This window comes from Mustela nigripes, chromosome 5, assembly GCF_022355385.1.
Source record: "Mustela nigripes isolate SB6536 chromosome 5, MUSNIG.SB6536, whole genome shotgun sequence".
Lineage (NCBI taxonomy): Eukaryota > Metazoa > Chordata > Mammalia > Carnivora > Mustelidae > Mustela > Mustela nigripes.
The window spans coordinates 137,683,718-137,700,756 of NC_081561.1; the positions used below are offsets into that span (position 1 = coordinate 137,683,718).

At 39.5% G+C, this 17,039-nt stretch overlaps 1 protein-coding gene across 9 annotated transcripts in view; it reads left to right on the plus strand.

The window, feature by feature from the left end:
* Positions 1-4,486: 4,486 nt before the first annotated feature.
* SCAF8 (SR-related CTD associated factor 8) overlaps positions 4,487-17,039 on the plus strand; it is a 222,286-nt gene continuing 209,733 nt past the window's right edge. For 7 of the 9 annotated variants that reach the window (XR_009404528.1, XR_009404529.1, XR_009404531.1 and 4 more), the window contains exons 1-2: positions 4,960-5,090; positions 11,472-11,534. Coding sequence is in view for 4 of the 9 variants with exons in the window: in XM_059401318.1 (XP_059257301.1) it covers positions 5,061-5,090; positions 11,472-11,534 (93 nt within the window). In the remaining 5 variants the exon portion in view is untranslated. Of the gene's footprint in view, positions 4,712-4,936; positions 5,091-11,471; positions 11,535-17,039 lie in introns of those variants that run through there. The other 2 variants (XM_059401322.1, XM_059401321.1) reach the window with 2 other exon arrangements.

Below are 17,039 nucleotides of genomic sequence, written 5' to 3' on the forward strand. Positions count from 1 at the left end.
GTCCTGGGATCGAGCCCCACATCGGGCTCTCTGCTCAGCAGGGCGCCTGCTTCCTCCTCTCTCTCTCTGCCTGCCTCTCTGCCTACTTGTGATCTCTGTCTGTCAAATAAATAAACAAAATCTTAAAAAAAAAAAAAAGATTCTCTCTCCCTGTCCCTCTGCCCCTCCCCTTCCATATGTATGCACATATAATAAATAATACTATGAAAGAAGGGACTTGAAATAAATAAATCTTTTTAAAAAAATTTATTTATTTGACAGACAGAGATCACACACACACACACAGAGGAGGAAGCAGACTCCCTGCTGAGCAGAGAGCCTGATGTGGGGCTCAATCCCAGGACCCTGGGATCATGACTTGAGCCAAAGGCAGAGGCTTAACCCACTGAACCATCCAGATACCCTGCAATAAATAAATCTTAAAAAAAAAAAAATTTAAAAATACTGACTTTCTGAAAAGAAGCAAAATTCTTATTAAAAACAATCCACAGGGTGCCTGCCTAGATAACCTGGTAAAGCATGTGACTCTTGATCTCAGGGTGGTTGAATTCAAGCCCAATGTTGGGTGTAGAGATTACTTAAAAGTTAAATCTTAAAAAAAAAAAAACCCTCACAATCTTGTTGTACTAGTATGTTTTTCCAATACAATTTTTCACTTTTTGCATATATACTTTAAGAGCTAAAATATATTAACAGTTTATCTTACTCCTGTGTACTTAATAGTCTCTCAAATGCATTTCCCATATTTCTAGTCTTATTCTAACCATTAAAAAAATTATTGTGACTACATATACCTGACATAAAATTTACCAATCTATTTTTAAATGTATATTTCTGTGGCATTAAGAACATTCACACTGTTGTGAAACTACCATCACCATTCATCTCCAGATGCTTTCATCTTTCCCAAATGAACTCTATACTCGTTAAACATTAACTCCCCCCATTCCTACCCTCTCCTGGCAACTGCCGTCTGCTTGCTGTCTCCATGAATCCAACTATTCTAGGTATCTTATGGAATGGAATAATGTATTTGTCTTTTTGTGTCTGGCTTATTTCACTTAGCATAATGTCTTCAAGGTTCATGCATGTTGTGGTATGTGTCAATTTCCTCCCATTTTAAAGATGAATAATATTCCATTATATGTGAATACACATTTTATTTATCCATTCATCAATAAATGGATATTTGGGTAATTGCTGCATTTTAGTTATTGTGAATAGTGCTGCTATGAACATGAGTGTACAAATATCTGCTCAAGTTCTTTCTTTCAGTTGTTTTGGACATATACCCTGAAGTAGAATTGCTAGACCATATGATAATTCTGCGTTTAATTTTTGAGAAACCACTATACCATTTCTCACAGCCTAATAATTTTATTGGCTGTATAATATTCCATTTGTGTCTTTGCCCTAATTTCCTAAACCATTCTAGAATGTTCCCTAAAGATGCTCAAGTTTTTTTTTTTCTCCGCTGGATGAGACTTAGTTTGAGGTTAGACAATGCTGCAGGGTTTTGCCCCAGTTTAAAGAACTTATTTACATACATTGTTACTTTTGCTGGCTAATAATCAACTTGATTTTTGGTTAGTATCACCTTACAATTACTTCCCAATATCTAAGAAGTGACCTATCCACAGGAATAAGTCCTCTCTAGCTAGACCTCTGCTTTTCAATTGGGTTGTCACTAGCACATATTCAAACTTGAGTCAACGAGAGTGTAATAAAAATAAAAAATTCATTCCCTCTGTTGCACTAGTCGTATTTTGAGAACACAATAACCACACAAAGCTAGTGCGACTGTATTGGGTAGCACAGATACAGGACATTTGCATGATCTCAGAAGGTTCTATGGTGAGTGCTGCTCCAGACTCTGTTTTTGATTCTGACCTTTAGGCTGTGGCTGAATTAGAGCTTATGAGTTATTTCCAGAAATGATTTAGTCCTAGAGGACAGGCCAATGATAACCACATTCAGAAGAGAATGTCATCAGCTCTAAAATATGAGTTTCATAATTTATAATTGGGCATATCTCTTCCAGGGACAGGAATACTTCTGCATGCTAGTTCCCGTATAATTCTTCCTCAAAATATGAATTAGTGTTCTTCAGGGTTTTTTGGTGATGGTCCCCTAATTCAAGCTGGGTCAGTCAAATTCCTTCTCCTTCCCTTAGGAATTTGGAAGCAGGAAGGTGAAGCTTTCAGTCAAGTCCTCTAGGTATCTAGGATTAAAAAACCAGAGCACAAGTCAATCTCACTCGCAAAACAGGGTTGGATAAAGCAACAGAAAGAAAACTAAACAGGTAAGCAGAGATTAGTCTGCCTTTCAGGCTTTCTATACTCTGGTTTCTTAGGCCCATTGGCTTTCTTGACTTTGGAATCAAATAAAATCTACCCGCATTCTAATAGTGAATTCTTGGATGCATAAGCTAGCTTGAATTGGTTTGGTATATTGGGATTTGGAATTCTAACTAATATACATACATACATATATTATAGATACGGGTATTGACATTTTCACATTGTGGTATGTGTGGTTGTTCATAAACTTTGTACTTAATCATTGTCCTGGGCCTCGAGACTCCTTGCAGTCCCTCTGATCTATCTCTACTTTTCCTCTTGCTTTACTGCCTTCTCATCTTGAGGGCTTAGGCTGTCCTCTTTGTCTCTCTCTCTCTCTCTCTTTTTCCCCCTTTCCCCCCTCTTTTCCTTCCCTTGATCAAAGAGTGCCATCTGCTATCTTTCTGGGTGTGGAAGTTTTATGAAATCAAGTCATGTAACATATTAACAACGGATTCTTCAGCTTGTATTGCATTTTACTGTCTCAGGCCTAAATGATTCGGTCAACATTCATTAATGAATGACTGAATAAATAATCCCTGACAGGCCAAAGCAGTGAATGTTGAGCTTTAGAATCTGGCATGAATCGTACTGAGTGGGGTGCTTATGCAAGTAAGGGCATGTTCCTTTAGATGGACTGATTGGAGGAGACCTCTTGTGGGAGGAGGACAGGATGAAGAATCGGCCAAGAAAAGAACACAAGCATCAGCATCCCAGAGGGAAGGGGCACATACAAGTGTTCTAAGTGGGAAAATCCTTTGTGATGCCAACAGAAAGGAGGCCAGAGTCACAGGAAGGAAAAGACTAAAGCAGAGTACCATGAGTCATGGTAGTCAGGGCCTTCGGGCCCTAGTAAGAGGTTATGACATTACCTGAGCAATGGGAAAATCCTAAAGGGATTTAAATCAGCTGACTTATGACTTACAAAAAAAAAAAAAAAAAAAAGTTCCTCTGTCTAGTCTGGAGAATGAATTATAGGAAGACAAGCAAGAGGACGGTGAGGAGGCTACAGCAGTTGTTGGCTTATGAGGATTGGAGGCCAATGGCGATGGCGAACTTAGTGACCACAGTTGAGATTTTGAAGGTGGAAATATAAGCTCTTATTGATGAAGAAGTTATCCTTTTTAAGTCAGCCCCTATATTAAAGTTGTTAATGAAGTAGACTGGACCCTAAGAAGTCAAGAAGGGCCTGCCTTTCTCAGTGTCATAGGCTCGGGGCTCAGTTTTTACCAAAGTACCTTGGGTCCAACAATCCCCAGCATAAAATTCTGCCATTTTCCTCCTTCCCTTTGAGTGAACCGCGGAAAGAGAGACTCTCAGCAAGAGGACAGCGGCCTTTGCGGTTCAGGGGTACTCCCTAACTTTTAATTTCAATTAACGTTTGCTTTTAATTTGGTCACTGGTTATTTTACATGGCACGAAGCGAGAGAAGGCATTTTGCGAGCAGCATCTCTTATTTCATCTAGGAATACTGTTATTCACCGTCTTAACTCTCAACAACCCAGGGCAAAATTCCTCTAGAAATAATTCATCTTCCATGAAACGTTGAGTTCCCTTGCACCTATCCAAATCTCGGGCGCCTGGGGCTGCATTCCCGCCGCGCAGACAAGTGCGCTCATTGTCTGCGCCCCAGTCCCCCCGGATTTTCTGCCGCGTGCATTTCCTGCTCCGAGCTGCTGGCTGGCTGTGTGCGTGCTTCCCCGTCCCCCTGCCCCCACCCGGATCCGACGCTTTTGTTTCTCACATCACCTCCAGACGCTATTAACATGCATGGACACAGCGTTCCTAAAGAGATGAATGACTAGGAACTTTTCTTTCGGCTTGTTAACCTTGAGGCCACTGTCCAGCAAAGTTCTGAAAGGCAACTGAACGCAACAGCTCACGTGAAGGGACCCATGTACTTGGAAACAACGGAAACCTGGGCATGATTTCCCAAACTTGTCGCCTTACGGGGACACTTAGGCATTCCTCAGCGTAACGCTTTGGAGGGGCTTTCAAGGGCGGGCCGCAGCGCTCCACGCGGCCGCAGCGCTCGCTCCCGCGTCTGCAAGGCGCGGGGAGGGGGCGAGGCGCGGGCTGCCCCGGGCCGAGCCGAGCCGAGTGGGACCTCCCGGCGGCGACGCTCTGGCCCGCGCTCGCTCGATGGTTTCCGCGCGGGCCCGCGCGGTCCAGTCACCAGGGGGCGCGCTGGCCGGCGCCGCGGATCTCCGAGCTGCGCGGCCCGACTAGCGTCCGCCATATTGGATGCCGCAGCCGCTGCTGCCAGCGCTTCCTCCTCCGTCTTCGCTGTGCGCTGCTGGTTCCTGCGGCTCGAGCGGCGGGGAGGTGAAACAGGAGTCTGACCAAGGAAGAAGAAGGAGGGGGTGGAGAGTGTAGGGGACGGGGCTAGAGGGCGGAGGACCGAGACCGAGCGGGGCGGAGAAGAGAAGGCGCCGCGGCCCAGCCCCTCCCCCGCCCGCTGCCGACCCGCCCCGGCAGCGCCTGTGTTCCCCAGACCGGCGCTCCGCCCGCCCTAGCGGCCATGCCGGGGCCTCGCTGTCCCTGAGGGAGCCCTTCCCCGCCAGTGCTTGCCCTTCCACTCCCGTCCCGGGTCGCAGCGGCCGGGTCTCCCGCCGGCGCCCCTCCTCGCGGCCGTGCCGCCGCCCCCGTCTCGCTCTCCCCACCCAGTGCAGTGGCCGCCGCCTCTTCCGCCGCCGGGCTCGGGGCCTCCGCACCGACAACATGGAGGCTGTGAAAACCTTCAATAGCGAGGTTGGTATTGCAGTCTAGCCTCCCCTCCTACCCGCGTCTCCCACCCGGCCTGAGGCCCGCGCGAGCAGGGTGGGTGCGGGCCTGCAGGGTTTCCCAGGGTGGGGCGAGAGGCGGCCTAGCTGTGTCAGGGGGGAGGGGGAGGGGTGTTTCTCGGCCCCGCGCCCCTCCCCCGGGTCCGAGGGGAGGACTGGGGGAGGGCCGCCCCGCGGCGGAGGGAGGTTCCGGTGTCTCCAGCGCCCTGTTGAGTGGCTGAGGGTTTGGAGGGAAGGCCCCTTTGGGCCCTCCCCCGGAGGCTCCTGGCAGGTCTCGGGGGGTCAGTTCCGCCGAGGCCTGGCCCGCCCACCTCTTTCCTGGCCCTGCGGGATTTTAACTGCTCGCCGGACAGCACCGCACAGACCTCTCCTTGGTCCTTAATGAGGCAGGGGCCGATGGGGGTAGAAAGGAAGGGAACCTACAGGGGCGATGATCTGTGGTCACGTTGTACGTACTGTTTGTATTTGAGACACTGTTGGCTAGGTAACGTGCCAGCTAGGGACCGAAGGCTAAGAGAATGGCTGAGCGGGAGGCCAGGTTTTTCTGCGGTTTAGTATACCTTACTTCACCCTTCGCTCATCATCAGGACATAAAGACACGAATGGTAGGGAAAGGGGTCTGTGCTTCCAGTGGGGAAGATGCTGGGGAAGCATTTCCCACGGGCTCATTCATATGTAAAATCTAACACTAGAAAAGAAGCAGGTGCCCAGTTTTCACTACTTAATTGAATTTCTTATTCTGAAAGGAGACAGGTTTTGATAAAGTAGGTTAATTTTTCTAAAGCTCTGACTTAAGTAGACCGTAGTGCAGACATTAAACATAACAAGTACCTGTCTGCACAACCAGAATTATCTTTATGTGTATGCCTTGGGAAAAAAAATTATTAATGTGATATTAACTAAAGTCGCAATTTTATGAACTTTTGGTGTGAAGTGCTCTTACTGTATTCGATAGTATGATTAACAAAATCTTAAATACTCCCCTCTTAAAATACCAGACATAACCGCTGTGATGATCCGAACAGGACAATACTTTTAGAAGCTGTTTCACAATTTTGTTTCTTTTATTTCTTCTTTTCTTTTTTTTTAAAGAATTGGCATTTGGGAAGCTTAGCAGAGGGCTAAAAGTTAGGTAACATTCATACGAGTTGGACTCCCCATATTAGAGTACATAGTAGTGACACAGTTACATGAAAGCAAACACTTTGTAAAAGGTTTTCTTTTCTGATACTGGATTTTCTTTCTCTTTTTTAACCCCTTCTTGATATATAGTGCAATAGACTTGGGAATCTTTTTCATTTTATTTATGAATTTGTAGCTGATAATTAGAAAGTATGGTTCTCCCAGCAATACTTGATGGTGCTTAAATTCTAGAAGAAAACATTTTTAACAGTACTGTATGTTCCAGTTTATTGTAAATAGTTTTGCAACTGCAGGAAAGAAAACAGCTCTCTGTAGCCTTTTATTTACTACATGTAGTGGTACAGCACTATAGAATGTTAAACTTTCAAAAATTTTATAGAATAAAAATTCTTTCTCTTATTTCCATTGCAGTTCTTTGATTTTACACCCCCCCACCCCCTGTTTTTAAAAATTTGTTTATTTTTTTTAGTAATCTCTTACCCACCGTGGGCCTGGAACTCATGACCTGGAGATCAGTTGCTCTTCCTAATGAGATAGCCAGGTGTTCCTACTCCACACTTTTTTTTTTTTTTTTTTTTTTTTTTTTTTTTAGATTTTTGCTTATTTATTGGACAGAGATTGCAGAGAGGCAGGTGGGGGGGGGGAAGAAGGATGCAGGCTCCCCGCTGAGCAGAGAGCCTGACATGGGGCTCTATCCCAGAACCCTGGGATCATGACCTGAGCCGAAGGCAGAGGCTCTAAACCACTGAGCCATCCAGGTGCCCTATCCCACACCTTTTAATTGTCTCTCCTGTTTGTCTAGGCGGTTCCTAATATGTATCCTCCCTCAATCCCAGCACACACACCCCAACTCCCACCATGAAATTCTGAATAGGATCTCCCATGTGGTGGATAGGAAAAAGGTGTTACTACACTGTGGTTGTCACAATAGAGCACAGTGGAGTAGAAATGATATATTGGTTTTCCTTTTAGTATTTCCATTAAGAATAGGGGGTGTAACATCTACATGGCTAGCTAGATATTTCACCTCTTTTCACATCCAACCTTTACAGGAATTTGAGATTGGCAGTAACAGTCCCATTTTAGTGTATGTAGCACTCTCTTCTTTCTCCCTTTCAGAGAACTTAGAAAATCTTTTAACTCCTTTATTTATTAACATGCTCAAACTTCATCACGTTTGAATGTGGAATTAGCTTAATAATAGTAGCAATATATGGGGCGCCTGGATGGCTCAGTGGGTTAAAGCCTCTGCCTTTGGCTCAGGTCATGATCCTGGGGTCCTGGGATCAAGCCCTGCATCAGCGCTCTGCTCAGCAGGGAGCCTGCTTCCCCCCCCCCCCCCTGTCTCTCTGCCTACTTGTGATCTGTGTCTGTCAAATAAGTAAATAAAATCTTTAAAAAAAAAGGAGCAGTATAATCACAGAGTTGGGGAAAGGTATTATATTCAAAGAAGATTCAGAAGAATATACTTTTTGTTTTAAACATAAAATACACAATTTTTTTTCCTGATTTTGAATATAGTTTCTGTGAATGTATGCTTGCTGATATACAAATATTGTTGCAAGTAAGCATATAATAGGGAATAATTCAGTAATGAATATTTTCCATTAAATCATGTATTGCAAAGTGCAAAAATAAAGGAACTTTGAGTTATAATATTAGGAACAATTAGAATGTTTACTTAGAATTTGGCTTTTAAAGGCCTGTTTAAAATATGAAATGCTTAGGTTTTATGGCTTGCTAATTCTCCGGTTTTTAAAGACCATCCCTGCTTCTAGTATTGGTTTGAAAATAAGAACATGTCAGAGATTTTAGTGTTAAGGATATAGCTGTTATTTTTTAAGATTTTATTTTAAAATTATCTTAACACCCAACGGATCAGGAGTTGCATGCTCTACCAACTGAGCCAGCCAAGCACCCTAACTTAAGAATATAGATTTTTAATTTGCAAAGCGCAGATGAGTTTCAGTCTGAAAATCCATGACCTTATGTAGGATATTTATGAGTCCTGGTCAACATATGCAGCTGCCCCACTCCCACCGAACATAATCTCAAAGATGACTGTGGCCTTTCCTTCCCTGTATTCAAAGTCATTGTCAGAAGATCCTTTATGTGATAAATTCCTCTTACCATGAGTTCAATGAGATTGAGGTCTGAGAATTGATATTTAAGTGTCCACTGTGCTAGTTTTGTGAGAAAGCCATAATTTACAGTTAAGCATCATCATTGTGATGAGTTAATCCCATGAGTAATAATGTCAGTTCTGAAATGATGAAAGAAGATTTGTCCAAATTGGAATATAAGACTCCCTAAGAGTCTATGCTTGACCTGAGCAGTTAACTCTAAAAATAATTATTATCATTACAAGTGCCATAGTTGTTGCTGCTTTAAGATGGTGGCATCTCCTTGTTATGTTCTCACTTCAGTGAAAAGGTCTCATATTGGTCTGCTTAAATTATGTTTTTAGGACCCCAGCTGAATGCAGCAGTATTATGTGAGCTGCATAATCTGTGCTCTGTCCTTAAGAATGCCACCGTATGGTGGTCATTATGGTAAGGGTGTTGTTTTTGTTTTTGAAAAAAGAGGGAAAAGAATAGCAATGCATGACCCTTTCCTTAGAAGATTATAATTTAACTGGGGGGGGCACTTTGATAGTATATGAACTCTTAATACATGGCGAATAGAAGACTTACGCATTGGTTATGCTTAGGCAAAGTAACTGGAGGAGATGAATTTTACATGTGTATTGGATTCTTTTAATTTTTAAGGACTGTAAAAAATAGTGTCAGTACCATTATTATACCTCAACAAATTAACACTATCAGATAATAAAATATTAGTGATCAGGTCCCCCCCCACCCCCGCCCAAGTTCTTTGTATAGCTTGTTGCATTACTATGTCCCCTCCCCCCCATCATGATCCATTTCTCTTGCTGCTCAGAAAAGGCAGAGTAGGTAGCTAAAGGATCAGATATGTAGGTGTGAGATGTGTCAGGAAGATTATCACAATTTAAATTTTGGATTTACCTTGGTTCATAAATTCTGAGATGATTCTAGTACCTTTTATCATCTTTAGGATGCCTAAATTCTTAGTGTGTGGGGTTTTTTGCGGGGGGGGGGGGGGGTGTTGTCCTTAGGACTTCTCAGTTAGTCAGATAACTTAGTCTTTAAACTGTTCCAGGATGCAGACTTTCCAAAGTCCCTTTAACACCCGGGATATTTTCCTCCCATGTCTTGCCTCACGTCAAAAGTGAAATCCCATCTCTTCTTTACTCTCTCTCCACGTTTATTTCCAGAGTGTATATTTGTCTAGCTACAGGGCTTTTTATAATCTTCCTGAAAGTATCTTGTAGACATGGGATGGTGAATAATAGAAAAGGTAGAGGGCATAACAAAAGTCTGTGAAATTTGTTTTTTATTTGTATGTTTTCCTTTTGTTTCTGGTTCAAGAAAGGGATTTTATGTGAAGCAGCTATAAAATATTGCATTTTTTTGTTTGTTTGTTAGTTTCATTTTTACCCATCAGGGAATCTGTCTCCTTTTCCTTTCCTTAGTCTTTCCTGTTTTAACTTTCTAGTGGGTGTTTTGTATCCATCAAACTATCTTTTTTTGTTTCTACCTTGTGAAACTCCCTTAGAGATAAAAAATACTTAGTGTTGTAAAGGAAGGAACCCTTCACTAACCCCTCCCTGTGCCAGTGATTAAGGTGAGAATTTCTCAACCTCAGTACTATTGATATTTTGGTCTGGATAATTGTTTGCCGTGAGGAGCGGTCCTGTGCATTGTATGATGTTTAGCAGTAATCCTGGCCTCTACCCACAAGGTGCCACTGTTGTGACAACCAGAAATGTCTTCAGACTATCAGATGTCCTGTGGGGAACAAAATAGACCTTGGTTTAGAATCACCAATTTAGTTCCCATTACATGGTCTTAAAAAAAAGTGCTTTCCTTTTTAGTGATTACTGGAGGTAGTAGAGTAATAGTCTTTCCCCCCAGACTGTTAGTTTCATGAGGATAGTGACTATATATTTTCATTGCTTTATATCCTCAGTACATAGCTCAGTACCTTCATATATACGAGTCAAATAAAGATTCTTTTTTTTTTAAAAAGATTTTATTTATTTATTTGACAGAAATTACAAGTAGGCAGAGGGGGAAGCAGGCTCCCTGCTGAGCAGAGAGCCTGATGTGGGGCTCGGTGTTGGGCTTGATCCCAGGACCCTGGGATCATGACCTGAGCTGAAGGCAGAGGCTTAACCCAGTGAGCCACCCAGGCGCCCCAAAGATTTCTTGAACGAATAAATGGATGCTGTACTTGGGATTGAATGACTTGGACCAAAGTAGTTAACATATCTGGACATTTGCTTCCTCTATGTAAAGCAGATGATTGATGATTGATTTTAGTTTATATTTAGGTTCCCTGTTAGAAGATTCTTTGATTAAATATAAAATTAATTTTGGGGAGGACTTAGTACATATGATGATTTTTTTTTTTTTTTGAAGGTCATTTTATGGCACTATAGGAGTCTAGGAGATCAGGTGAAAATTTTTAAATCAAAACTCTGATCTTTTTGTAATTTTCACTTACTAAGGAGGGAGAGTTGGGAGGGAAGTATTGCATTTAAAGGTTCCAGTTAGATTAAATCCATCCTAAGCTGCATTTTATAATTATGCTATTCTCAGATTTTTTTTTTATTTACGGGTTTTCAGTTTAAAACCAAAAGTTACGGTTTTTTTCTTAACAGTATTTTAAAAATTTAGAAAATAAGGATAGTTGAGATTGATAATGATTTTTTAGACTCGGCTTTGAGAGTGTTATAGTCTTATTCACGATAAATACAAAAAATTTTTTGGCAAGACTAAAATAGCTCTATCATTTTATTCTAGGCTAGCATTGAGTAATTTTGATTGACATTTAAGGGACATCTGTATTCCCCAGTTTCCTAAATAGTCATATTTTATGATTACTTCTTGTTTTAGAAGTGTAGTTGGCTTAGAATTAGTGATGATATTACTACTTGTACATGGAATTTCAGATATCTCTTTCTAGGGCCAGTTTTCCTGTTATTGGACAACTTCTAACTCAGAATGGTATGAGAGAATGTAATCAACCTTGACCTTGAACACTGGCTGAGCTCCCGAACTTGAGTGAGCTCATTTTATCTGGTTTTGTTTTCTCAACATCTTTCTCTACTCCTCTCTCTCAGGATTGTGCCTCTACTCCTGCTTGTACAGACTGCTTTTCCAGCAGCATGGACACAAGAAGCATAGTAAGATGATTATAACGCACATAAGGCAGGCCCTTTGGAAAATAATAGGCTTAAACTGGTAGTGAAATGATGTCTTGATTATATGGATAGTAATTGGGAAGCAGACTAAAGTTTGTCACTTCGAATATATTAGTAATCTTAAAGAGAACATGTAGGGAATAGTTGAATTTCTTCATAAAAAATAGGTTAACCAAAAGTTACTGTGCTTAATAGTGAACGTTAGTCTACTCTTGTTGCGTTTACTTATGTTCTGCTCCACATAATTTTCCTCTGTTGTGGAAGGAATATATCATCACTATTTAACATGAATAAATTGCAAGCCTATTTCTGGTTGGAAAGAAAATACATCTTATATTTTGAGGAAGTTCTTCAAACTATAAGATGACAGATCATTGACAGATATGCTGTAGGGATGGAGAAACAAAAAAAGGCTAAATCAGATTTTTGGTTTTCTAATTATAGAGGAGCAGATTTTGATAGTGCTATTGTTATGAGAAATAAATGTCAATGAGAACTGTTTCTATAGCCTGTAATTTTTTATCTGAGTTAATGCTATCTCAAGTTTAATGGTAAATGATACATTTGTGCTTTGATTTTAATTTTATGCATTTATTTGGTCTTCTAAATCTGCTTTACAAGAATTTCTGATACACCATATTTGAAACTCAGGGAAGGAAATGTAAATGCATTCTGGTATCTGCTGTGGGTCAGGAATTACCTTAGTAACTTCGGTTACTACATTTGGTTACTACATTTAGTCAGAATGGGAAATAAAAGATATTAATGTTTTTTAAAGGTAGTTATGGCTATGAAGTTATTGTATGCCAAATTTGTTTTTAAAATACTTCTGCAACTCACTATATTTATACAGGTTGATTTGAAAGACTTAGGATTTCATTCTTTCATTTATTTCTTTATTCATTTAACCAGTACTGCAGTGCTTACCATATACCAGGCATTTTTCTTTCTGCTGGTATGCAGAGGGAAACAAGACAAGAAGGAGGCATACTCTCTTGGAGCTGATGCTCTTGTAATCTTTTTTTTTTCTTTCACTTTATCAGCTTTGTGTGCAGGGAGTGACCTTGCTGGGAGGCTGTGCGGGCATTACTGACTGGAGTTGCTTTGCTGGGGTTTGGGCTGCTTGCAGCACTTCTCTACGGGCACAGTTCTGCCTGCTCTTCTCTCAGCATGTTGCCTTAGAGTCTGGAAGCTCTCTCCTACCCAAAATAGAGATTGAGCAAGTAGACTTATTTAAACAAGAATGTGATCTTCTGCTTTCAAATATGGCAAAATAAGATGAGCTACATTAAGTTGTACTTTAAACCAAATTTTTTGTCCTGTATGAAAAAAAAATACTATTTGTTTTGGAATCATAACTGTTGCTAAAAGGTAACAACTTTAAGAATGTTTCCTTTTGTCAGTGAGATACTAATTAGTCTCCAGGTGCAAATGATTTTAATAAAAGCTTTTCTTAAGTGGTGACCAAGCCTTTATGAATTTGAAAGAATATAAATATTTTTATTTTTAAAATGAACTTTTGCTTAAGTATATGACAAAATTTGGTCTCTTTCTTATAAACACTTTTTTAAATTTGATCGGACTCCTGAGGGCTAATTTGAGTAGTTTGTGAGTGAAAGATGAAACACTTTGGATCATGTATCTTATATTAGTGTGTAGAATTTGGGAAATGGTTTAATGATCTTTTTATACTGGGTCACAGCACCTAAAAGGTTTATTGGTATACCTGAAAATGATACAATGCTCTGTCAGTTTTTTTAAATAAAAAAATATAAAATAAGTTGACCAAGCCCTAGTTAATGGCTTTTTAAAATTTAGTAAGATTCTTACACTATTAAATTTAACAATAAAAAATAGATGGGGTATTTGAATTTATTGAAATACTTGAAGTAAAAAAATGTTGAATAAGTTAAAATTTTTTATAAACTAAAACATATAGTGAATGTCTACTTTCTGTAATAGCTTTCTGTGATGAAAAATGTCTGGCTTATATTTTTGAAATACCAAACACTGTTTAAGTGAGCCACTTTATAATATAGTGTTTTATGTTCTGACCCTCTTTTCCCCACTCATCATGTTTCGGTAGAATTTTAGGATAAGCTTGTGAGAAAAGTAGAGTAGGTGCTACCCTCTCTTTACTGACTAGAAAACAGGCCACCACTATGGTTTTACCAATAAAATTCTACTTTTAAGTGTTAGAGTTGAGACTCAAAGGGACCCAGGTCTCAACCTCTGGTTGTTTTTCTTACCCTTCTGTGTAAAGGAGAACTATCACTCTTTTTTTTTTTTTTTTTTTAACTTATTTGTCAGAGAGAGCGAGCACAGGCAGACAGAGAGGCAGGCAGAGTCAGAGGGAGAAGCAGGCTCCCTGCAGAGCAAGGAGCCGGATGTGGGACTTGATCCCAGGACCCTGGGATCATGACCTGAGCTGAAGGCAGCCGCTTAACCAACTGAGCCACCCAGGCGTCCCAAACTATCACTCATTTTTCACAGTCCTTTTTACTGGCATAGTGTCTTAATTATAAATTAGCTTTATTTTTTCACACCTTTGAACTTTAAAACTTCAGATTTATAAAGGTTAGGAGAATGATAGAGAATTTTATGTACGCTTCATCCTGATTTCTCTACCTAATTATGTTGATTAACCATTTTTGGTTTTTTGCTTGTTCACTCCACCTAAACATGAACACATGAAAACTTTTTCTGGCATTATAATGGGAAATACATTCATGATGCCTTTTATTTTTTACTTTTAAATGACTTTTCTACAGTGATACTCTTATACATAGTTATGGTCAAAATCAGGATACATAGTTATACATAGTGATCAAAATCAGGAAATTAATATTGGTATAATGCAATTGTCTGCAGATCTTATTCAGATTTCATTAATTATATCATTAATGTCCTTAATAGAGTAAATCCTACATCACATCTCACATTCATTCTTGTCTCTTTAGTATCCTTTAATCTGAAATAGTTGGTTATAACTCTTTCTTTACCCTTTATGACCTTTGATTATGTTTAATGATAATAGATCAGTTATTTTTAGAATTCTTTCAGTATGGATTTGTCTTCTGTTGCTTCATGATTAGATTCAGGTTATGTGTTTTTGGCAGGAATACTCCAGAAGTGATACTGTGTTCCCAGGATGCACATGATGTCTATTAATCCCATTAGTAGGGATGTTAACTATTTTTTTTTTTTAAGATTTTATTTGAGAGATTTATTTGAGAGAGAGCATGAGTGAGGAGAAGGGCAGAGAGAGAAGCAGACTCCCCGTGGAGCTGGGAGCCCGAAGCGGGACTTGATCCTGGGACTCCGAGATCATGACCTGAGCCGAAGGCAGTTGTCCAACCAACTGAGCCACCCAGGCGTCCCGGGACGTTAACTATTTTTTGCAAGGTTTCACCACTGTAAAGTACTACTTTTCCCTTTGTAACAAGTATAATTCGGGGAGGTATTTTGAAACTAAGCACATACCTTGTTTCTTATCAAACTTTGGCCAGTTTAAGTATCCATTTAGTTCTTGCCTGAATCAGTACTAGGATGATTGCCAAAAGATGATGTTCTTTGTCTGTCACTTATTATTGGCGTTCTGTAAGATCTTTTCCTTCTTCCTGTTTATGTATGTATGTATGTATGCATGCGTACCAGTATGAAGTCATGAATTCTTTTTTATTCATTGGAGGTTTTTGATGCAGATTGTCTCCATTTTGACCAGTCAGAGCTACTTCAGGCTGTCGTTTGTGTCCTTTTGATATGTGCTCTTTATCTTTTGAGTGTTCTCTTACTTACGTGGTAAGACATTCCCAACCTAGCCTTGGAATCAATCATTTTTCCAGGGAGCTCTGATCTGGTTTCTTCTTGTGGATATTTATTAATGGATTGAACTAGAATTTATATATGTATACATATATGTATACATGTAAATTTTTGTTTAACTGTTTGCCAATCTTAAAAACCATGGGTTTGCCGTGATGTCTCCCAATTCCATTCCAACAACTGTAGGTTTAGTTCTAGCCTTTCCTCTTTCCAATTCTGTATGTAATTCCTTTCTCTGATAGTGAGAAAACTAGTTTCTGTTATCGACAGTATGTTGCATATTACTTGCTCAAACCTAAAACACACAAAAAGTAGTTTTGGAATTGCTAAATCCTATGTCTCTGAAAACAAACCTGTTAACTAGAATTTAATATCTGTTTATAGTTTTTTTTTTTTTTTTTTGACCTGATAGTGTATAGTCAAAACGCTGTGTTCAAACATGGCTTGGTGAGCTTTTCCCCCCCTCAACATAGTTCTGCTATTTCTTTGAAATATAATTAGATTCGGGATTTTTTTCTGTCTGTATTTCATTTTGTTTTTTTCTTCATCCATTTTTGTTATGTAAAACGCTAAACATAACGTAACTTTAATCTTCCCTTTTTATTAGCTTCAGCATTGATAACCACTTATGCTGTAGTTAAATTTTTTTCTTAACATTCCTTAAATCTGATAACAAGCCAGAATTCAGAAATTTAGCTATAGAGAGGGTTTTAGGTGAAAGATCTGTTTCTAATAGTGTATATTCAATTCATAGTTGAAAGGAAGTGTGCAAAACTTTTATTCTCTTGTGAATGGGATCTCCATTCACAGGGGGGCAGTAATCTGTTTCTGTAGAGGACCAGATAGTGAATATAGGTTTTGTTAGCCACTTAAGGTCTCTTTCACATATTCTTGTTGGCCTTTCACAGTTCTTTTAAAATATAAAAAATGTTCTTGGCTTGAGAGCTTATGAAAATAGGCCATGGTCCATTTTTTGCTGGCTCCTGCTACAAACTTTGAAACCTGAGAATTTGATTAATAACATGCTGCTTCTAAGTCAAAATTATAATTGAGCAAGGAAAGCTATTCCTTATAGACTTTATAATAAGCTTACCTGAATGTCCAAAACAAACTATTTAAAACCTGCCTTAGTGAAAATAATTCATTCAAAATTTTGAGCACCAAGTATAGACACTATTGTAGTCTCTAGAGATTTAACTGCACAAAACAGATTCCAAAAGAAAATACAATCCCACCAAAAAACAACCTCTGCTCTCATGGAGTTTACATTCAATTTTTGTGTATGGATGTGTATGGGAAGTTCATATTTCTTATTTTTCCTCATTTAGTGACATTTTAACTGTTAAAAATTGTTTTCATGTTATTGCAAAACAAATGTTTTCTTGAAGACTTGGAAAAAAAGGCAGCAAAGGGGTAAATTTTAAAAAGTTTGACTCATTGCTTCCCATCTCTTTTTTGTCAAGTGTGATTTTTATTTGAAAATAATTCTTAATCATGATGCTTTCGACTAACTCACTAGATGATGACAAGTTAAACTTCATTAATTGGGACAAAGAACCTAGACTTAATTTGGTGGAAAATACATGTATGTTACAGAATCTTTAAAAAATGTTATTCAGATACATAACTGTGATTGAGCTAGTCTTTTCTTTAAGGCTTTAA